The 21,363-nt window shown below is 36.1% G+C and overlaps 1 protein-coding gene across 1 annotated transcript; it reads left to right on the top strand.

Annotated features, from left to right (window-relative positions):
• Positions 1-898: 898 nt before the first annotated feature.
• Positions 899-19,849, top strand: LOC130214654 (pyroglutamylated RF-amide peptide receptor). The gene is made up of 7 exons (XM_056446439.1): positions 899-1,082; positions 1,976-2,828; positions 7,361-7,519; positions 9,229-9,290; positions 10,066-10,298; positions 13,174-13,271; positions 19,256-19,849. The coding sequence occupies exons 2-7, from the start codon at positions 2,498-2,500 to the stop codon at positions 19,738-19,740; spliced, it is 1,368 nt and encodes a 455-aa protein (XP_056302414.1). The 5' UTR covers positions 899-1,082; positions 1,976-2,497; the 3' UTR covers positions 19,741-19,849.
• The last annotated feature ends 1,514 nt before the right edge of the window (positions 19,850-21,363 follow it).

Raw genomic sequence — 21,363 nt, 5'->3', positions numbered from 1 at the left:
TGGAATTTTGGCCAAAGTAGAAATGGTCGTGCCCAACAGAGCCTGGTTTCTCTCAAGGTTTTTTTATTCCTTCACTTCGTCAATTGAAGTTTTGATTCTTGCCACTGTCTCCACTGGCTTGCTTGGTTTGGGACTTGTGGAGCTGAGCATTGATAGATTTGCTCTTTAGTGTTTGACCTTTCAGCAGTGAACTTTAAACCACACTGAACTGAACTGAACTAAACTGAACTTCAACTCTGAAAACTGAATTGACACGTTTTCAATTTACTAGAACGTTTGACACTGAACATGAACAATAAACATGAATTGAATTGAATAGTAAGCATAATACAAAGAAAAAGAAGATGAAATTAAACACAACTGAGATTTAGAAGAGACTGAGAAGCACAGATTGTTAACATATGTATTAATAACTGTAAATATAATTCTAAAGTATATTTGTTGTTGCTTTTTAAGAACTGCTTTCTGTAATTTAAGTCAACACAACTTTATTAGTTAGCAGAGCTAAGTTAATTAATATAAATTGCTAAATTTCTTTTTTTTTTAACCAATAAAAGTTGCAAAACTGTGTTTTTGTATAAGGATGCAATTGAAGAAACATTTTTGGTTATATGATGAACCTTTCAAACTGTTCTCAAATAAGCACGTCTTTATATGTGTGTAGAACATCTTTAATAAGAACCTTTTGTGGAATGCAACATTTTCAGATTTCTTTGTGGAACTATCAATACCACATAAGACAGACAGACAGACAGACAGATGATAGATGGATGGGTGGATGGATAGATAGATAATTAGCAGATGAAACGTCACAGCTCAGGAGGGTGTTTCTGCAGCGCTCTATCACCTCTTTATATGGTAGTTGAGTGTTGGAGTCAGTGTTGCTCCGTCTTGGGGGAGGAAAGCATGGGTTCAAGGAAATGCATAAATACAACGCGCTTGTCGCGCTAGCTGTGTTGGGGAGCAGAGTATGGTTTTCTAAATGTTACAGAGCCGTTTATTTGAATGTTAAAGTGAGAAGAAGTTTGACTGACCGTCGGAGAAACTTTGAGGGAATAACGAGCGCCGGATATCACACCACAGTAAGTGCGCGCTTTTTTGTTTATCTTTTTGGAATGGATAATGATTTGAAATGGTGGCCATTATTTGGATTACATGCTAAAAGAATATGTGGGTTATCTATTAGTTCACGTAATAGCATCTCAAGTCGGGTTTTTAGATGTGTGGATGAAATTGATGTAGAATGAATTCGAAATATTCATTGCTAATGATTTTACCTGCCGTCTGTCACATTTGTCAAGCGTATCCACCTTTAAACATCATAAATTAACGCAACAACAAGTAAGTCGAATAGCATTTTTTGACACAAAAGTGCCATCTTAAAGGAGCCAGCTAATTACGTTACATTTTAACATTTACATTTAATTACCAAATTTACATCGTCGTTCATTTAAAGAGCAATATTGCAATCGACATTTAAGCTATTGTTCAACATTTTTTAATATATCATGATATTCTCCAGATAGGCTATTTGTTCATTTTAATTACATCGTGCATTTTTTCCCCCTCTGCATTTTAGGTTCTACAATTTAAATGTTTACATATTACTAAAACAAGTAAATATTTGATATACATATATATTTGATTATATGATATTTCAAGTGAATGTTATATTAATCTTACTCTGCAAGACGATATCTTTACAGTTTTACACGTAAATATAAAGGGCAATTTAATATAATAATTACAGAATCATGCACAGGGTAAGAATTTTTTCTCAAAAATGAAAAAGTTTACAATGAAATTTTGTGTTGGTGCAAGATTTAAAATGCTATATTAAAAAACAAACCCATATTTACTTTAAATGTGTGACAACTATCCTCAGTCTTTTATAATATATGAATTTAATGTAATATTATTAATCATATATATAGTAATAAATTTGAAAAAAAAAATCTGTTTGTTTATTTTTCAGGATATTGCAAGATTAAAAGACAAATACTGGCTGAACTCAAACAAACATGGAAAAATCAATACAATCACAGAAACCTGGACTGTGAAGATGACAAAGGGTCATGAAACAAATGGGTCACAAGACAATGTGATATCAAGCATTACATCAAGAATGAACTGTAACAGCTAAAGGATAAACTGAGAGTGAACAGTGGTGCATCATAATGCTGGCATCACTCAACATATGACTGAAGATGGTTTTGTCAAGCAGGGGATCAGTCCGTCAATAAGCACCATGGGGATTGTCCCAACTGGCTTAAAATCAATGCCTGCAAGTATGTCCATAAGAATGTGATAAAGGCATGAAAGCTTTCATCAACAACAAGGAACACACATGAACAAATGCCCCTAAGACATAATTTTCAAAGAGGTACAGGTCAATTTAGCACACACAACCGTTCATTAATGTAGACAAAGCATATTCTGTGGGGAAACCATACAGATCTAAAGTCACTGGAAATCTCAGATCCTCAAAAAAATCAATATGAACTTAACTGCCCATCTTCTGGACCTCATGCTAAAGGCTTCAAATCTCTCTCGCTGGCAGTTCATCCAGGATTTCTCCATTCCTCCACTGATCTTCATTCCCAGACTTCCTAGCACTTTGCTTCCGATTTTTGGCCTGCTTTATGTGCTCATCTTTGGGCTTGCGGTGGTGGGCAACGGGGCAGTGCTGGTTATTTTGTGTCGCAGGAAGGCTTTAGAGTCTCCCAGCACCTTTTTCATTTGTTCACTGGCGCTCAGTGATCTCCTGATATCCATTGTGTGTGTACCTGCCACGCTGCTGCAGCACTTCTTCACCAACTGGTTGGCTGGTAAGTTTAGCTGAAGTTTAAGTCATAATTGTATTCATTTTGCCATCCTGCTTTATTAGTACATTCTAAAAAATCCTTGGTTGTATTAATGTTGTCAAATATAGGTGAACCCAATGTTAGTTTATAGTGCTACTGTATGTTCAAATTAAAACTTTTAACCCAACTGCTAAGTTTGTCAATATTTGATCCAGAGTCAGATAAAACAACTCAGCATTTTAGAGTGTAAAGCCAACATCAGACTCAGTTCTATTAGGTAAAGAACGTAAATTTAAGAGTGTCAAAGAGCATAGACGCTTAAGAAGCTATAGTCATTCATCACAGTTAATACATTAGCTAACACTTGACATTCAGTGCATTCATCTTTTACTGTCATTTGAGTGCTCATGAAGGGTAAAGTTTGGTTCAAAGGGTAAAGTTTTATGCTTTCTACATTTCAAAACTTGCATTTCCATACATTAAAAGACATCTCATAAAGTATACACACACACACACACACACACACACACACTATGTTCAATCCCATTTTCTTTAGCCTCTTTTTAAAATTTTCGGGTGGTTCGGAAGACCGACCTTTCACAGACAAAGGTCCAGAATTTGTCCCATACATGAGCTATTTTGTCCTATTTTAACTGCTATGTCATCATAAATAGTGAAAAACAAACTCAACAAAAAAGCTTTAAGACCAAGCAGAATCTACTGTTGGCTGTCACTTTGCCGTGACTTCAGCTAATCAGATTTGGCCAATGCTAACAGATATTTCCATTTCACAATCTGTCGTAGAAGTCATTTTTCGCTACGGCGTTGTTTTTAAACAGAGAAAACATTTTACACGTAACTTTTATTTTAAATCTTGGACCTTATTCTTGAAACAAAAAAAATGACCAATAAAAAGGTGTGAAGCACCAAAAGTGGACCATATTGAAATTCATTTGAATACTAATTTGGCTATTGTTGATATCCACAGCAGGTAATGCTGTAGGTAATGCTGTCGCCTCACAGCGAGAAGGTTGCTGGTTCGAGCCTTGGCTGGGTCAGTTTGCGTTTCTGTGTGGAGTTTGCATGTTCTCCGCGCGTTCGCATGGGTTTCCTCCGGGTGCTCTGGTTTCCCCCACAGTCCAAAAACATGCGGTACAGGTGAATTGGGTTGGCTAAATTGTCCATAGTGTATAAGTGTAAATGAGTCTGAATGGATGTTTCCCAGAGATGGGTTGCAGCTGGAAGGGCATCCACTGCGTAAAACATATGCTGGATAAGTTGGTGGTTCATTCTATTGTGGCAAACCCTGATAAATAATGGGACTAAGCCAAAAAGAAAATGAATGAAAGAATAAAACTTCATCACAGACATACAGTACCATAGTAGCTTAAAGTAGTACATTTACATGGTGTAATATGTAATTTTTCATGACAGACATCATTCTACTAGATATTATTCTGCTGTCAAGCATTTAATTGGACCTGTACATGTATTTCATTTACACTTGGGTGGTTTTCCTTCAGCTGAAATTTTATTGACGACTCTTTAACATTCACAGACATCCTACAGATGGAGTTCTTTGTCCACAATTAAGCTGTTATTTTGATGCAATAAATACAAAAGCATCAAGTCATTGATCCGTGACCGACTCATTACTAGATTTTTCTGTGTTTGTGTGTAGTATTGTTTCGTGACACCTTCATTACTTGTAACATGTCCACTCGAATTAGAGCTCCAGATATATTTTAATGAGACTGAATGTCACCATTGATTAAAAGAGATCTTATCCCCACGACTGAATTGTAAATGAGCACTTTACCTGGCTAGAAGTTCACTCTTGGAAGCCTATTAACAAAAATAACAACATTTGCGCAAATAACAAGTCTTAATGTGCTTGTGTTGCTGTAGAAACAGTGTTCAGATATATTTTTAATATGAAAAGTCTCTCATGCTGTAATCAAGGCTGCAATTATTAGATATTATATATTATGAAGTATTTTAAAATGTAAAATGTTAATATTTAAAATATAAAAATAAAAACCAAATTTTAAGCACTGTTCCAGTCTTCAGTGTCACATGATACTTCAGAAATCATTCAATTATTATTTGGTGGCCTAGAAACATTTCTTATTGTTGAAAAAAAAAGATGCTTAATATTTTGATGGAATAACATTTTGTGGTGCTTTAACGTGTCCTTGTTTAATAAAAGTATTCCATTCGATCAAAAATAAAACCTTCCCTTTCTATTGGTTTGTAGGGTATACGTTCTCAAACTCGGCCCTGGAGGGCCGGTGTCCTGCAGATTTTAGCTCCAGCTTGCCTCAACAGACCTGCAAGGATGTTTCTAGAAAGCCTAGTAAGAGCTTGATTGGCTAGCCCAGGTGTGTCTGATTGAGGTTGGAGATAAAATCTGCAGGACACCGAACTTCCAGGACCTATATTGAGAGGCATCAGGTTAATCTCCCATTCACAAGTCTTTCATGCAGATAAATCTCCTCAGGTCTTTGGATAATTATCCATTCAGACGTTAGTGTCCAAACACGTCATTATATAAGTTCAGGATTGTTGTTGCAGATGAAATATAACACACAAAACATGATTTAAAATATGTTCCAGTTGGCTAGATATTAATCAATTGAAGGTTGGTCTCGCGCGTCCATCATGTTTGTAGTTTATTTACACGTTTGTAATTCTAATCGAATTCACATCCAATGCACGATGTACTGTTTTTATATATAAAAATATAAAACTTAATTTAAATTTTTTTACCAGAAATAGTAAACTATTCGGTAAACATACTCTTTTAATCAACATACTCTTTTCTCCTAATCAGCATACTCTTTTTAACATACTACGATATAAGACATACTTTTTTTATTTTTGAATACTTTTAGGACGTATAGTATGCGAATTAGGATGCAGCAGTAGGAAACAGGAAAGTCTAATAGCAATTCCGCCATATCAGTTTAAAACATGGGTCTTAAGCTCGATTCCTGGAGGGCCGCAGCTCTACACAGTTTTGCTAATCAAGGTGTTCAAGAGCACTAAAGACTATAAAGCTGGTGTCAGTTGGATGTGGTTGAAGCTAAAATCTGCAGAGCTGTGGCCCTCCAGGAATTGAGTTTGTTATGATAGCTGTTTTAACATTAATTTATGATTTAATTGTCTCTTGTTACAGTTATGAAATAGTTTAACAGCAAGGAGGAAATGTTCATGGGCCAATGACATGACCTAATTGAAATGGTCTATAGAGTATAGAGGAAATAGACCCAATGCAAGTGGAAATAATTCTGAAGGGACGTAGAAATACATTTCTCAACATACTAGTTTTAATAACTGATTTATTTTATCTTTGCCAGGATAACAGTAAATAATATTTTACTAGATATTTTTCAAGACCCTTCTATACAGCTTAAAGTGACATTTAAAGGTTTAACTACGTTAATTAGGCAAGTTAGGGTAATTAGGCAAGTCACTATATAATGATGGTTTGTTCTGTAGACAATTGAAAACAAATATTGCTTAATAACAGTGACCTTAAAATGATTATTTTTTTTAAAATTTAAACTTATTTTATTCTAGCCAAAATAAAACAAATAAGATCTCCAGAAGAAAAAAAATATTACAGGAATACTGTGAAATATTCCTTGCTCTGTTAAACAGCATTTGAGATATATTTGGAAAAAGATAAAAAAAAAAAAAAAAAAAAAAAATCACAGAAGAGTTAATAATTTTGCCTTCAACTGTATAATACTTCAGGCAACATGTATTACTCTAAAAAATAAGCATTTGCTGTTTGCCATCAGTATGTGTCATGTTATTAGGTGAAAGTGACTTTTCACCTAATAACACTGTATAATGAAGGACATTCGTATCCATCATGCATCAGAAATGATGCAGCTGAGATTATGAAGGATCGTTGAGCTAGAAAATAAGTATTAGGACTGCTCCTCGAGGCCATGGCAACACAAATTCAATCAGATCTCTCATATATGTAGTAATTATGAGAAATTGTTGTGTCGGGGAAAAAGCCTGTGATCCTACTCCACATTTCCGTCTTCATCATTGTCTATGATACATTTACAGCCCACACATTAGTTTTGCTCTGAAAGCCTCCTCAGTATATCTGTCCTTATATTTTCATCAGCAGTTAAAGAGATAGTTCACCTAAAAATCATCCACCCATGTTTCATCATGCTCTATTTGTTCCAAACATTTTTTTTTTTCTTCACCAAAACACAAAGGAAGATAAACTGAAGAATACTGGGAAAAATATTTCCAACATACTTCAGAATATCTTGTTTTGTGTTCAACAGTAGAAAAAAAAAAAATCACAAAGATTTAGAACCACTTGAGTGTGAGCAAATGAAGAAATTGTTTTTGCAACATTTTTGTACTATTTTAGCATTTTAATACTAATCTGGAGTTGGATCATACAGTACATGTGTATTTTTCATCAGTTTATTGCATCAGTTCATTCGCTGTTTTCCCTTTCATTTTCTGACTCACTTATTCACCACTGCTCCTCACTCACTTTTTTAGTTTTGGATCCACAGGAGATTTTCTCTGCAAGTTAATACCATTCCTACAAGTGACTGCTATCTCGACCAGCATGCTCACCATGACGTGCATTGCCGTTGAGCGTTTCCAAGGAATCCTTTATCCTCTGCATGTGCGCAACAGCTACTTTCTCTGCCATGCCTTCAAGATGCTGGGTGAGTAATGGAGATAAAGATTAGAAGAGTTTTGTTGAGTGCTTATTAAAAATCTCATCCAATAAATAGCAGCCAAACTTCACATGCTCATGCATTAGAATCCATAAAAGCCTTCAGTTAATTACTAAACACATTTCACACTGCCACAGACCGTTTTTGACGACCATTGCTAAATTGTCTGTTGTGTATGAGTGTGTATGGACATTTCTCAGAGATGGTTTGCAGCTGGAAGGGCATCCGCTGCGTAAAACATGTGCTGGATAAATTGGCGGTTCATTCCGCTTTGGCGACCCCGAATAATAAAAGGACTAAGCCGAAAAGAAAATGAATAAACGAATAATATAATATAATAAACTCACCGGCCACTTTACTAGGTACTTTTAGCCACTTTATTTGGTACTTTTATTGTCCAACTGCTCGTTAACCCAAATTTCTAATGAGCCAACCACATGGCAACAACTCAATGCATTTAGGCATGAAGACATGGTCAGGATGATCTGCTGCAGATCAAACTGAGCATCAGAATGGGGAAGAAAGGGGATTTAAGTGACTTTGAACGTGGCATGTTTGTCGGTGCCTGATGGGCTGGTCTGAGTATTTCAGAAACTGCTGATCTACTAGGATTTTCACGCACAACTATCTCCAGAGTTTACAGAGAATGGTACGAAAAAGATAAAATATCCAGTGAGCGGCAGTTCTGTGGGCGCAAATGCCTTGTTGATGTCAGAGGAGAATGGCCAGACTGGTTCGAGCTGATAGAAAGGCAACAGTAACTCAAATAACCACTTGTTAAAACCGAGGTATGCAGAAGAGTATCTCTGAACGCACAACACGTCCAACCTTGAGGCGGATAGGCTACAGCAGCAGAAGACCACACCGAGTACCACTCCTATCAGCTAAGAACAGTAAACTAGATCACCTCAGACTGGTTTCTTGAACATGACAATGAGTTCACTGTACTCAAATAGCCTCCACAGTCACCAGATCTCAATTCAATAGAGCACCTTTGGGATGTGGTGGAATGGGAGATTCGCATCATAGATGTGCAGCCGACAAATCTGCAGCAACTGCGTGATGCTATCATGTCAAAAGGAACCAAAGTCTCGGAGTAATTTTCCAGTACCTTGTTGAATCTATGCCATGAAGGATTAAGGCAGTTCTGAAGGCAAAAGCAGGTCCAACCAGGTACTATTAAGGTGTACATAATAAACTGGCCGGTTAGTGTAAATTCCTTATATTTAATCCTTTATTATGAAAAAGTTAATAATATTAATAATATATATTTTCTAGAAATAGTTGAACAAAAAACATAATAATAATAATAATAATTATTATTATTATTATTAAATATTTAAGTATAATCTGAAAAAAAGCAAACAGCACATTGTTTTTTTCTGATTTTCTTACTGTTAAAAACTAGTAACACACAATCTCATTATTTTTGATCAGTTTTAGCAAGTAGAATGAAAAGTAATACCATCAGATTTAGTGAATTTCTTTTGCAGTTCCGAAACTTCATTTTGAAAGCCCTGAGACGACTGTAATAATAAACCTATAGAAAATAGTACATATTTTTACCTTTTCTTTATATTGAAAGAAAAGGTGCTAACCTACACTGAAACTCAATAACAATGAAATGGCCATGAAAAAAAAGATCTACTTTTGACATTGTAAAAAATAAACATTGTGTATTTTTCCTCATTTTACAGTGACTGTGTGGATAGTTGCCCTGGCGATTGCTGCTCCCATGTGGTTTGTCCAGAAAGTGGAGGTAAAGAAGCAACATTATAAACAAACTAACATCTACCTAACATTTCCAATTTTGATCCCTACCATCAGTATTGTAAAGACTATTTGTAAAGTAAACAAGCACGCTGACATGCTCTTAATGCGTTTGCACCCTGCGCTTTGGACTTTGCGCATGCATCGTCAAAATAGAGCCCTTTGACTTCAAAAACTTCATTTTCATGCATGACAGCTATAGCCAGAAATAGCAGATGCATCAACTCTCCTATAATTAAATAATGTGCCAGATTAGACCATTGAGTGTTTCAAATGCAATGCCCATTATGTTTTCATTGAGGTAATAATGTCTGCCACTTATCATGATGTTAGTGTTTTTGCTTTATCTTTGTTGTTCTTCCATGTGCAGGTTTCACATTTACGTTAAAGCAATTTTTTTCTTAAACATCTTGAATGTATCAGTCCAATCAAATAATCATTGATGTCATGTTGCTTCCGGCAGTAAATAAACAGTATATCATGTGAATAAAGAACAGCTCTTTTTATCTATTAGTATGGCATGACTGTTTGTCAGTAATTCAGAGCCTTATAATTAATTCAGATAGTTGATGATGAATTGTAAAGATGTTATGAGCAGCATTTTATGTTATTAAATGCTAAAACAAAACAATTAGATTAAATAGTATTTACTAAACAATATTTAGTTGCCTTCCATCTGTAAAATGCTGTTCTTACAGAGCAGGAAAGATGATAACTGAATGAATGACTACATAATACTTTCCTGTTGTTGTTTACCTATCTAGGTGAAATATGACTTCCTATTCGATGTCCACCACACCTGTTGTTTGGAAGTATGGCCAAACCAGTATCAGAGGAGAGTGTACACTACCTGCCTGTGTGTGTTGGTGTTTTTAGCCCCATTGGCGACTATGGCCATCCTGTACTGGAAGATCATGCGAGAGCTCTGGGGAAATCACAAAGTACATGACATCATGTTTCAAACACTCCCGGGATCTGAAATCAACAAGATCACCAGGTTAGTCTTTGGCTATGAACACGGTTTACATTTCTGGTCTATGTGAATATGAGGTTATTATAAACTTCTATAGTGTTGACTGAAAATCATAAAAAATAAACACTCACCAGCCAATTTATGAGGTACACCATGATTCATACCAGTTTGGGGCTCAGTTTATCTTCTGATGATGCAAATTTGATGGCATTAATCATGCATGGTGCTGATGTTTTCATTTGTAATATGTGCTGCTAAACGCTTAATGGTCACAATTTATCCTTTTATTTTTCCACATTTTGAGTTTCACCCTAAAACTTGCATGTACTACTATGATTTGCACAACAGATCCACCTGACCTTTTAAGGACCATCAGTAAGCTGCTCTGTACATGATTATTGTTATATTGTTTATTTATTTACTTATTGTTTAGTGTTATTCTTTACCAAAACTGTAGAGCCAATGCTATGACATTTCGTTCTTTTGTACACCAGTACATTTGAATGACAATAAGTTTGTTAAAGTCAAGTTGTTATTTGAGTTATTGTTCCCTTTTTTGGCCAGACCTGACCATTCTCCCATGACTTCTAGCATCAACAAGGAATTTTCGGAACTATTCTTAGAACAATTTTCTCTCTATTCGGAACAATCTCTGTAATCTTGTTTCTAAAAGTTTCTAAAATACCATTGTGACGGACATCAACAATCATGCTACAAAGTCACATTTTATCCATAATCTGATTCTCTGTTTGAACTGAAACCTTGATGATTTCCACATGCCTAAATGATTGTTTGTGATTAGCTGCTTGTCATATTGGGCAGTTGAACAGGTGTTCCTATTAAAGTGGCCAATCATTTTCTTTTCGGCTTAGTCCCTTTATTAATCCAGGGTCACCACAGCAGAATGAACCACCAACTTATCCGGCACATGTTTAACACAGCGGATGCCCTTCCAGCTGCAACCCATCTCTGAGAAACATCCATACACACTCATACACTACGGACAATGTAGCCTACCCAATTCACCTGTACCGCATGTCTTTGGACTGTGGGGGAAACTGGAGCACCCAGAGGAAACCCATGTGAACGCGGGGAGAACATACAAACTCCACACAGAAACGCCAACTGACCCACTCGAGGCTTGAACCAGCAATCTTCTTGCTGTGAGGCGACAGCACTATGTACTGCGCTACCGTGTCACCCGCCACAGAATTTCAGAAAGTAATTTTTTCACCCTCATTTTGTTTCAAAACTGTATAATCTACACTCACCAGCCACTTTATTAGGTACACCTTACTAGTACTGGGTTGGACCCCCTTTAGCCTTCAGAACTGCCTTAATACTTCATGTCAAATTCAACAAGGTACTGGAAAGATTCCTCAGAGATTTTGGTTCATGATAGCATCACACAGTTTTGTCGGCTGCACGTCCATGATGCGAATCTCCCGTTCCACCTCATCCCAAATGTGCTCTATTGGATTGAGGATCTGGAGACTGTGGAGGCCATTTGAGTTCAGTGAACTCATTGTCATGTTCAAGAAACCAGTCTGAGATGATTCGTACTGAACTGCACCAGCCTGAACTGTTGACACAAGGCAGGATGGGATGGATCCATGCTTTCATGTTGTTGATGCCAAATTCTGACCCTACCATCCGCATGTCACAGCAGAAATCGAGACTCGTCAGACCAGGCAACGTTTTTCCAATCTTCTATTGTCCAATTTTGGTGAGCCTGTGTGAGTTGTAGCCTCAGTTTCCACTTCTTAGCTGACAGGAGTGGCACACGGTGTGGTCTTCTGCTGCTGTTGCCCATCCGCCTTAAGGTTGGTAATGTGCATTCAGAGATGCTCTTCTGCATACTTTGGTTGTATTGAGTGGTTATTGGAGTTACTGTTGCCTTCCTATCAGCTCGAACCAGTCTGGCCATTCTCCTCTGGCAGCAACAAGGCTTTTGTGCCCACAGAACTGCAGTTTACTGGATATTTTCTCTTTTTTTGACCATTCTCTGTGAACTCTAGAGATGGTTGTGCATGAAAATCCCAGTAGATCAGCAGTTTCTGAAATACTCAGACGAGCCTTTCTGGCACCAACAACCATGCCACGTTCAAAGTCACTTAAATCACCTTTCTTCTTCATTCTGATGCTTAATTTAAATTGCAGCAGATCGTCTTGACCATGTCTACATCCCTAAATGCATTGAGTCACTGCCATGTGATTGGCTGATTAGAAATTTGCGTTAACAAGCAGTTGGACAGGTGTACCTAATAAAGTGGCAGGTGAGTGTATTTCTCTGTTCTAAAGATGCAAATATAATGTTTTATGAGAGAGAATATGTTTTAAATAATGCAGTTAAATCATTTCTGAGATATACAGGTCAACCAAAAGTCAACATTTCTCAAAATGTCTTTATTTTCTACAAAAGCAGTCATAAATGTAAATGACAGAACTTTCATTGTTGGGCGAAATATCATTTTATCCCCTCCCTGATTTGTTTTAGGGTTTTGCACTTAAGCATCATTATAAAATAGTCCTATATTATTACATTAATATAGCACAATCTTAAAATACTATACAATAAACAACAGGGGGTCTTTGCTGTGTCTCTGTGCACCAAAGAGATTTAAAAAAGTATGAAGACCCCTGGGCTCAAAGCACAGCATGAAAACCCATGTGATCTGAACCTGATGATTCAGCCAGTATACAACAACAATAAAGACTTTTGTCCACTCATAAAATCTTTTGAGGGGTATATTTGGTGTATTCTTTCAGTGGCAGGTTTGCATAACACAAAGATTGCTGTTCTTTCTGGTAAACTGGTACAAGCACTATTTGATTGACACACTCCTGTATTGTGCTGTTACTGACATGCCTATAACAATAGAAACCCTTTTATCCTCAGGAGGAAGAAGCGCGCTATAAGAATGATGGCCACTGTGGTGCTGCTCTTTGCCGCCTGCTGGGCGCCTTTCCATCTGGTTTCCCTCCTGCTTGACTATGGTAACAAACAACTTTCTTGTGTCCTTCCTTCCTGCCACATTTGTCAATCTCCCCATTTTTTTTTTTCATTTTTTTTTCTCCAGGTAACAAAAACAACATGTTATTCTTTTGTATGTCAGGCAGATGCTGTCCTTTCAGTGCAAATAAACATATTCTCACTTCAGATTCTCTTCTTTTTTTACCCTTTCTTTCTCCTTCACCTTTTATAGAGGTCAACACACTATTTCTGCGAACCATTAGCATTTAATCATTTGCACTATCCTTCCTCTCACTGTTATCTCTATGGCAACAGTTTCGAATTTGGTGTAGTACTTGTTACTTCACACATAGACTTATTTTTACACTTTCAAACATTTCAACAACACAAACATGCATTAATAATATTACATAGTCTCATTTTATGTGCATAATTAATTTCATGTCAGTATATGTTCTGACACCCTCATGTTGTTAAAACTAGGCATGGAACAATAACCGTTTTCAAGGTATACCACGCTTTGGAAAAGCAAAGGTTTTAAAAACGGCAAAATTATTTTCTGCTATACTGTTCCTATGGTTTGTGTTTCTTTGTTTGTTTTTTAGGATAACAGCAGTATCTCCAGCAGAAAAGATATCCAAAGATACCGTTTTAAATTGTTTAAAAAAAAAAAATCTGTGTTTTTAAAACTAACAAAGACAGCAGAAGTCAATGATTTATTTTAATTATTTAGCCTGACATGTTTACTGCTCCAAAATATATGAAATGTTTCTCAAAATAAAATAGATTGTGTTTAAAAGAGAAAAGTTATTTGTTTTTTATCCAGAAATTTAAAAAAGAATATATTTTAGAGCGGTACTCAATACTGTGAAACCGGGATATTTTTATACAAGGTTATCATAACATCAGAATCTTATACCGGCCCATCCCCAGTTAAAACCCATAAGACTTTCTTCCACTCATTTCATAATCTGTTCATTAAGAAAGAAAAAAAATCTATATGACATGAGTGGTTTAATCAGAGTCTCTTGAAGTTATATACAGTTGAAGTTATATTGATTCATTCATTTTCTTTTCAGCTGAGTCCCTTTATTAATCAGCGCGATGCAGTGGCGCAGTAGGTAGTTCTGTCGCCTCACAGCAAGAAGGTCACTGGTTCAAGCCTCGGCTGGGTCAGTTGGTGTTTCTGTGTGGAGTTTGCATGTTCTCCCTGTGTTCGTGTGGGTTTCCTCCAGGTGCTCCGGTTTCCTCCACAGTCCAAAGACATGTGGTATAGGTGACCCGCTACCCTCTACGCCACCGTGTCACCCAGTTGAAGACAAGATTATTAAATTGTAATTATTTTTAAAAATATATCCTAAATAGGCACCACGGTGGATCAGTGGTTGGCAATGTCGCCTCACAGAAAAAAGGTCACTTGTTCCAGTCCCGGCTGGATCAGTTGGCATTTTTGTGTCTGGAGTTTGCATGTTCTCCCCGTGTATGCATGGTTTTCCTCCGGGTGGTCCGGTTTCCCTAACAGTCTAAAGACATGCGCTATAACTAAATTGGCCGTAGTGTATGGGTGTGTGTGAGTATATGGGTGTTTCCCAGTACTGGCTTGCAGCTGAAAGGGCATTTGCTGCGCAAAACATATGCTGGAATAGTTGGCGGTTCATTCTGCTGTTGGCAACCCTTGATGGAAAGAAAGATGGAGTTGAAGAAAATCAAATGAATATTCCAAGTGATGTTTAACAGAGCAGGGACATTTTTTTCACAGCGTTTCCTATTATATTTTTTTCTTCTGGAGAGTCTTATTTCTAGTATCTTGCAAAATAAATAGTACAATATTATATTAGGGCTGGGCGATGAAACATGGATGAAACATATGCTGAATAAGTTGGTGGTTCATTCTGCTGTGGCAACCCCAAATTAATAAAGACTAAGCCAAAAACAAAAATGAATGAATGATTTCACTGACAGGTTTTGTACAGTAAATATGTTCACATATTACATGTCAGAGATTTTTTTAATGAAGGGTGCATTACATGATTTTAGGGAAACACACATTATCTACAATTTATGATTATTTATTTAACATCAAGGTTGAACATATTAAACTAAAACACACACTGGGTCACGTGACTCCACACCCGGTAGGGAAAGAAATTGAAATCATTGTCCTGGAAAAATTAGATCGATTATAGGTTCTGAATGTCAATTTCGATTACTTTTGGATTAATCGCCCAGTCCTATATTATACAGTATACTGTATCATGGCAAAGACAAAATAAATGAATGAATATATATTAGTTATTAAAACTATTATGGTTTATAAAGTGTTGAACAAAAACTTTTCTCCGTTAAACAGCACTTAGGACATTTAAAAAAGAATTAAAATATCGCACGAGCAAATAATTGTCTCCTTAACTGTGTATTTAGATTCAATAAGAGCCAATTAGATTTGTTCCTTAGTGTTAGGCAAAAATTGTAGAGTTTCTGTTTATGTTGTCTGATCAATGTATACATGTGAATTAGGGCTGCACAATTGTGGCTAAAATGAGAATCACCATTTTTTTGCTTAAAATCAAGATCACAATTTTCTCATGATTCTGTAGATGTAAAATAAAAGTTAGCATGAGTAGGCTACTATTGTTGTTATTATTATTATTATTATTATTATTATTATTATTATTATTATTATTATTATTCTCAAACATAAGGTAAAACAATAATAATAATAATATTAGGCCTATACATCTACCGTTGGTTAAAATGCTACATTTTGTTTAGCCTTTGAATGGGGGACTTAAACAGACCTTAAATTAGTCTTTTTAATGAAACTAATAAAAATAATTAATCAAATTAATCTGTTCATCATAAATGCAGTTGTGTTTTTTTAGAAGAACTGAATTAAACCATGCAGGTCATATGGATTTTTTAAATGTCTTTATAAACACTTGGAAGCATTCATCTATATATACATATTTATTTATTTTTTTACATTTTGTGTGGTTTATTATGTGGTCACGCATTTGTGGTAAATGGACCTGCAATGATTTTAATGAATGATGAATCACTGCTTTTCACATCCCTGACCTGGCCACTCTGACCTATAGGAGCTTTACGGAACAAGATTAGTTCTCTCTCTGTCTCTCCTGTAATGTAATTTTCAGCACTCACTCTTTAATGTTATTCTGTCCACTCCAATGTCATGTGCACAACATGTGACGCATTCTCTCTGTTCTTTATCGACTGCAACAAAAGCACTTCAGAAGACAGTATGGCCAATTCTTCCATTTCCAGTGAAATGACATTCATAAGCATTTGCCTGAGACGCAATGTGTAGAGCCTCTCCAGTATGGAAATAAGGTTTAAAGGAGACAATACAAAAGAGCACTAATGTGTCACCTGAGACACTTTTTTCAAAGAATGTACTCAGATCATCCAATCTGAATGTAACAGATGTAAATTTATTTGTTTTCTCCTTTTTTATTATTTCAAAAGCTATTTAGTCATTCATATTGAACTCAGCCTCAGAAAGCAAATCTTATTTCTCCATCAACAAATGATGAAGCAAGTTTTTTCTTTTTTTTCTCAAATTTTTTCACCTTTCTAAAGAGGACAAGATATTGTCCCAAGCACAAAAACTAATTAAAAGCTTGTTTATAAAAACTGAAATTTAGTGTCAGTTTTACAGTCACTTGGTACACCAGTAAGTTCACCCCAAAATTAAATATGCCCCATGTCGTTTTAAATCTTTGAGTTGCTTCTGTTAAACCCAAAAGAAGATATTTTGAACATTCATTTGTTTTCCTTCGGCTTAGCTCCTTATTTATCACGGGTCACCACAGCGGAATGAACCGCCAACTATTCCAAAACGCTTTACGCAGCGGATGAACTTTCAGCCGCAACCCAAAACTGGGAAACACCCATACACTCTCACATTCACACACACACTCATACACAATGGCCAATTTTAGTTCATCCAATTCACCCGGAGGAAACCCACTTGAACACTGGGAGAACATGCAAACTCCACACGGAAATGCCAAATTACCCAGTCAGGATTCAAACCAGCAATCTTGCTGTGAACAGTGCTAACCACTGAGCCACCATGCCGCCCTTATTTTGAACATTTCTATCCTAAATATATTTATAATTTCTATCATAAACATGTCTTATTTTGATTTCTCTTAGTTCGATTTTGACCTTAATCTGATTAAATTAATCAAAAAATCGATGTTTACAAGGTTAACTCTTAATAAGAGTATTGTCTTAATCGCATTAAGATCGAATTATTGGAGTCTATATAAACGTAGTCACTGTGAGTTTGCCATTTTACATGACATTTATTGGCATACTACTGAAAGCAGCAGCAGATAGTTTACCTTTACCTAAAATAAACCGTTTGAAACAGAACTTTAGAACACATCCGAGTGATTCAGCATGTATATTTAATAATGTTAAAGAGGTTTAATATGCATTACTTAGATTATAAAACTTACCATTTCATGACTGAGTGTATATTCTGTGCTTCTGAATGGCTGTATTTAAATTAATGTTGTGTTTCGTCTGGTGAAAACAGCTAAATTGCTGAAAATCTCGTCACGTAGCGTGTTGTTGGGGCACAGGGTTACAATGTAACCTGCTCACCTAATTTTTACGCTTGTAATATTTATATTATTTGCTAACTAATAACTCATGAATCTGCGTCTCAATCTCTGCGTCCCGGAGGTCGCATTTCGGTCACGGACGCATGCTTTGAGAGCCTTTCTGAATGGATGAAATACGTTTTCCATCAAGGCAACTCAGGGTGCTGTAATATAATTGGCTAAACTGGCATTGGGCGGGTTAAAATAACCAAAAAAAGACAGCGTTCCGGCACGGGAAACACATTTTCAAAGAAGAATAACTGACTTCATATTGCAGTCTTGCGCATAAGTCTAATTTGCATTTTTGGATGGAAACATAGCTAATGACGATCAAAGAACAACATTGTTCACAATCAATTAAATAGTGTTAATTAGGGCTGTGTGATTTGGGAAAATATCTAATTGCATTTTTTTTTGACAGATATTGCGATTGTGATTTGATCTGCAATTTAATTTTGTAGTCAAGCTTCAGCTCAATACCCTGTATCATAGCTTCTTACTGCTAAAATGCAGTGAGTGTTAGTTAAAAAAAGAAACTGAAAAGATATTAACTTCTACATTAATTCAGATTTGTTTTTAAATATTCAGAAACTGAACTCATTTTTCTCTAGAGCAAACAGTTAGCACACATACAATTACTTTAATGAAGAAATTTAGAAATGTGTTTAGAAATCTTCTCTCCATTAAACAGAAACTGGGGAAAAAATTAACAGTGGGCTAATAATTCTGGCTTCAACTGTATATTCCATATCGCAACCTCTTGCTAATTGGAACTTTTCAGTCGCGATTGTGATTCGATTTCGATTAATTGTACAGCCCTACTGTTAATGTTGTGTTGAAGTCATACATACATGTGATTACGTCAATAAAATGTATTCACCTCTAAATTAGTTCCAAACGTTTCTGAGTTTCTTTTTTTCTGTTGAACATAAAATAAGCAATTTTGAAGAAAGCTGAAAATTATTGGCATAGTAGGAAACTATGTAGTAGAAAATACTATGGATCCAACATTCTTCAAAATATCTTCCTTAGTGTTCAACAGAAGAAAGTAAAGGGGAGTAAATAATGTCAGAATTGGTCAGAATGTCAGAAAATCTCTTAATTCAATGTTTCCCAACCCTGTTCCTGAAGGCACACCAACAGTACACATTTTCAAGCTCTCCCTAATCCAACACACATGAATCAACTCACCAGAACATTAGAAGAGACTCCAAAACCTGAAGTGAATGAGTGAGATAAGGGAGACATCCAAAATATGTTCTGTTGGTGTGCCTCCAGGAACAGGGTTGGGAAACACTGTCTTAATTAATCAATAATCATTCCTAAACAACACTTTTAGAACTGTACCTTGCATGTGTCTTCTCTAAACACAGGTCAACTGGACATTGATCTTGATGAAGAGTTTCTTCTGGTCAGCGTGGTTCAGATCCTAGGATTCAGCAATTCGGTATGCAACCCGCTGATTTATGCTGCGCTCAACACCACCTTCAAGAGGGACCTGCTGGCTCTGCTCACCCGAGGCTGGAGATTCCACATCAGAGGTTGCTGCAGTAACTCATGTTCTTGTTGGTCCTGGAGGAGTCATAAACGTGTGGGCATCTCCACAGTGGATTCAAATGAACCCAGACGAGACCTGGAGACCACATATAGACAGAGAGGAATCAGATCATGGAGTAAACCAGCATGGGAGGCTGAACCAGAGAGACCTACCTCAAACATATTTCCCCCAATGAACCTTCTTAGTGCCATCAAGCCCAAAAAGACTTCCGGTACTATGTTATTGAGCATTATTGACCCTCCACACACAGACAGCACATCGGGATCTGACCAGCCTCTCACAGGGATGCTGGGAAAGTGAATTTCAACCAAATTAAATCTTGAACTTGCTAACTTTGAGGAAGACAAGGGCTCTTCAAGCCATCTCAGACTCACAACTACAGTATTATTGATTTATTTTTGTATTAGGGCTGGGTTTGTCAAATAAACTTTTTCAATTTTATGTTCATTAAACAATGCTGATTCTTAAAGAAATGCTTCACCCAAAAACAAGCAATCTCTGGTAATTTGCTGCCCTCCAGGCCATCCATATGAAGGCAATAAGTGACCTTTTTTTTATTCTTCAGTAGAACATTTAAGATTTTTAGCTGAAGGTGATTCATAAAATGGAAGAGAATTGCTACTGGCACTTTGAGTGGAGAGAAAAAAAACAAACAAGCAAAAAAATTAAATAATAAATTAGTATCCATGGTTCTTAACAATAGGTTGAGGTCCTATGAAATAATCTGGTAGCAATTACATTGACGGTTTAATCAGACTTAAAAGCCTTCATGTAAACACTTTATCTAATTAAGTTTGATCGAATTCAATAAATTTTTTAAATCCCACATGGCATACATAAGACCAGGAGCGTCGTTACACCCCATTTCCTATTTGCTTTGAGATACCATTTACTTTTATGCACGTCTATTTATTAACCTCTTGAGGCCCAAGGTGTTTTTTTACATGCATTTTTTATTTCTCTTTGCTATTTGGGCTTATTAGAACTTAATTAGAATAAAAATCCAAGTATCCTCTTTTGATATGATGTACTTTTAGAGAAAAATGATGTCCATATATGTGGACTCATGGTCTGAATTTACATAAAACACTTGTTCCTGAATTTGATTTGACTATCAGATAGTAAAAACATTTTTTTCTCCATTTTGGACAGTTAAAATAGTGTTTGGGACATTTCATATGCTGCAAAACAGTTGCAGAATGACACTGTATGTCTGTAACAAAATATAAAACATTTAATGTATTTTAAATAGCCACTCAAGAGCTAAAATGTGCTGACCACGTGTGTGGACACTCAAGCCATAGGAGGTTAAGAGTGCTAATCACTGCAATCGAACCAACGCCGATGAAAGCAATGTATTCATCAAAAAGCAAACTAATCATGTGCACAGAAAAAAAAACCATACCAATACCGTTTTGCCGCTCTTTTCACTTCACACATATCACCTAACCTCAGTACAAGCAGGAACAATGAGGGGCGAAATGACATTCATTATCCTAGCGTTACTGGAGGAAATAAACAGGCTAAATGAAAAAAAAAAACGTAACAACTTCCCGAATTGCAGCATATCATCTTTTATATAATCTGGACGATTACATAAAGGATGATATGCTGCAATTCGGGAAGCTGCAATGCTGAACTGAGCAAAGACAACAATTACCTCAGCAAAAAATTAGCTCTAATGAGCAATTTGCTAAATGCACTCACCATATTATACATTCACAGTATATGCAAATGGTTGGTTTGCTGTGTTGTGTTTTGTTTTTTTAATCTGAAAAGAAATTGACCGTCTGAATCTGAATCATTACTGAGCCAAATTGAATCGATTGATTCGCCAGTTTATGAATCTAATCGTCAAATTTCAAACTCAAGTCCCAGCTGTTTTCAATAATGGCTCGGATTCAACAAACAAAGAGAAAGTTA

The sequence above is a fragment of the Danio aesculapii genome, chromosome 21, assembly GCF_903798145.1.
Source record: "Danio aesculapii chromosome 21, fDanAes4.1, whole genome shotgun sequence".
Taxonomy (NCBI): Eukaryota; Metazoa; Chordata; class Actinopteri; order Cypriniformes; family Danionidae; genus Danio; species Danio aesculapii.
The sequence above is the reverse complement of the archived record's forward strand: the minus strand, read 5'-3'. Positions and strand labels throughout refer to the sequence as shown.

Coding starts and splice junctions, on each gene's coding strand:
- LOC130214654 (XM_056446439.1), top strand. CDS start 2,498: ATGAACTTAACTGCCCATCTTCTGGACCTCATGCTAAAGGCTTCAAAT. Junction 9,291..10,065: donor GGTTTGTCCAGAAAGTGGAG/GTAAAGAAGCAA, acceptor TTACCTATCTAG/GTGAAATATGACTTCCTATT. Junction 13,272..19,255: donor TTCCCTCCTGCTTGACTATG/GTAACAAACAAC, acceptor CTCTAAACACAG/GTCAACTGGACATTGATCTT.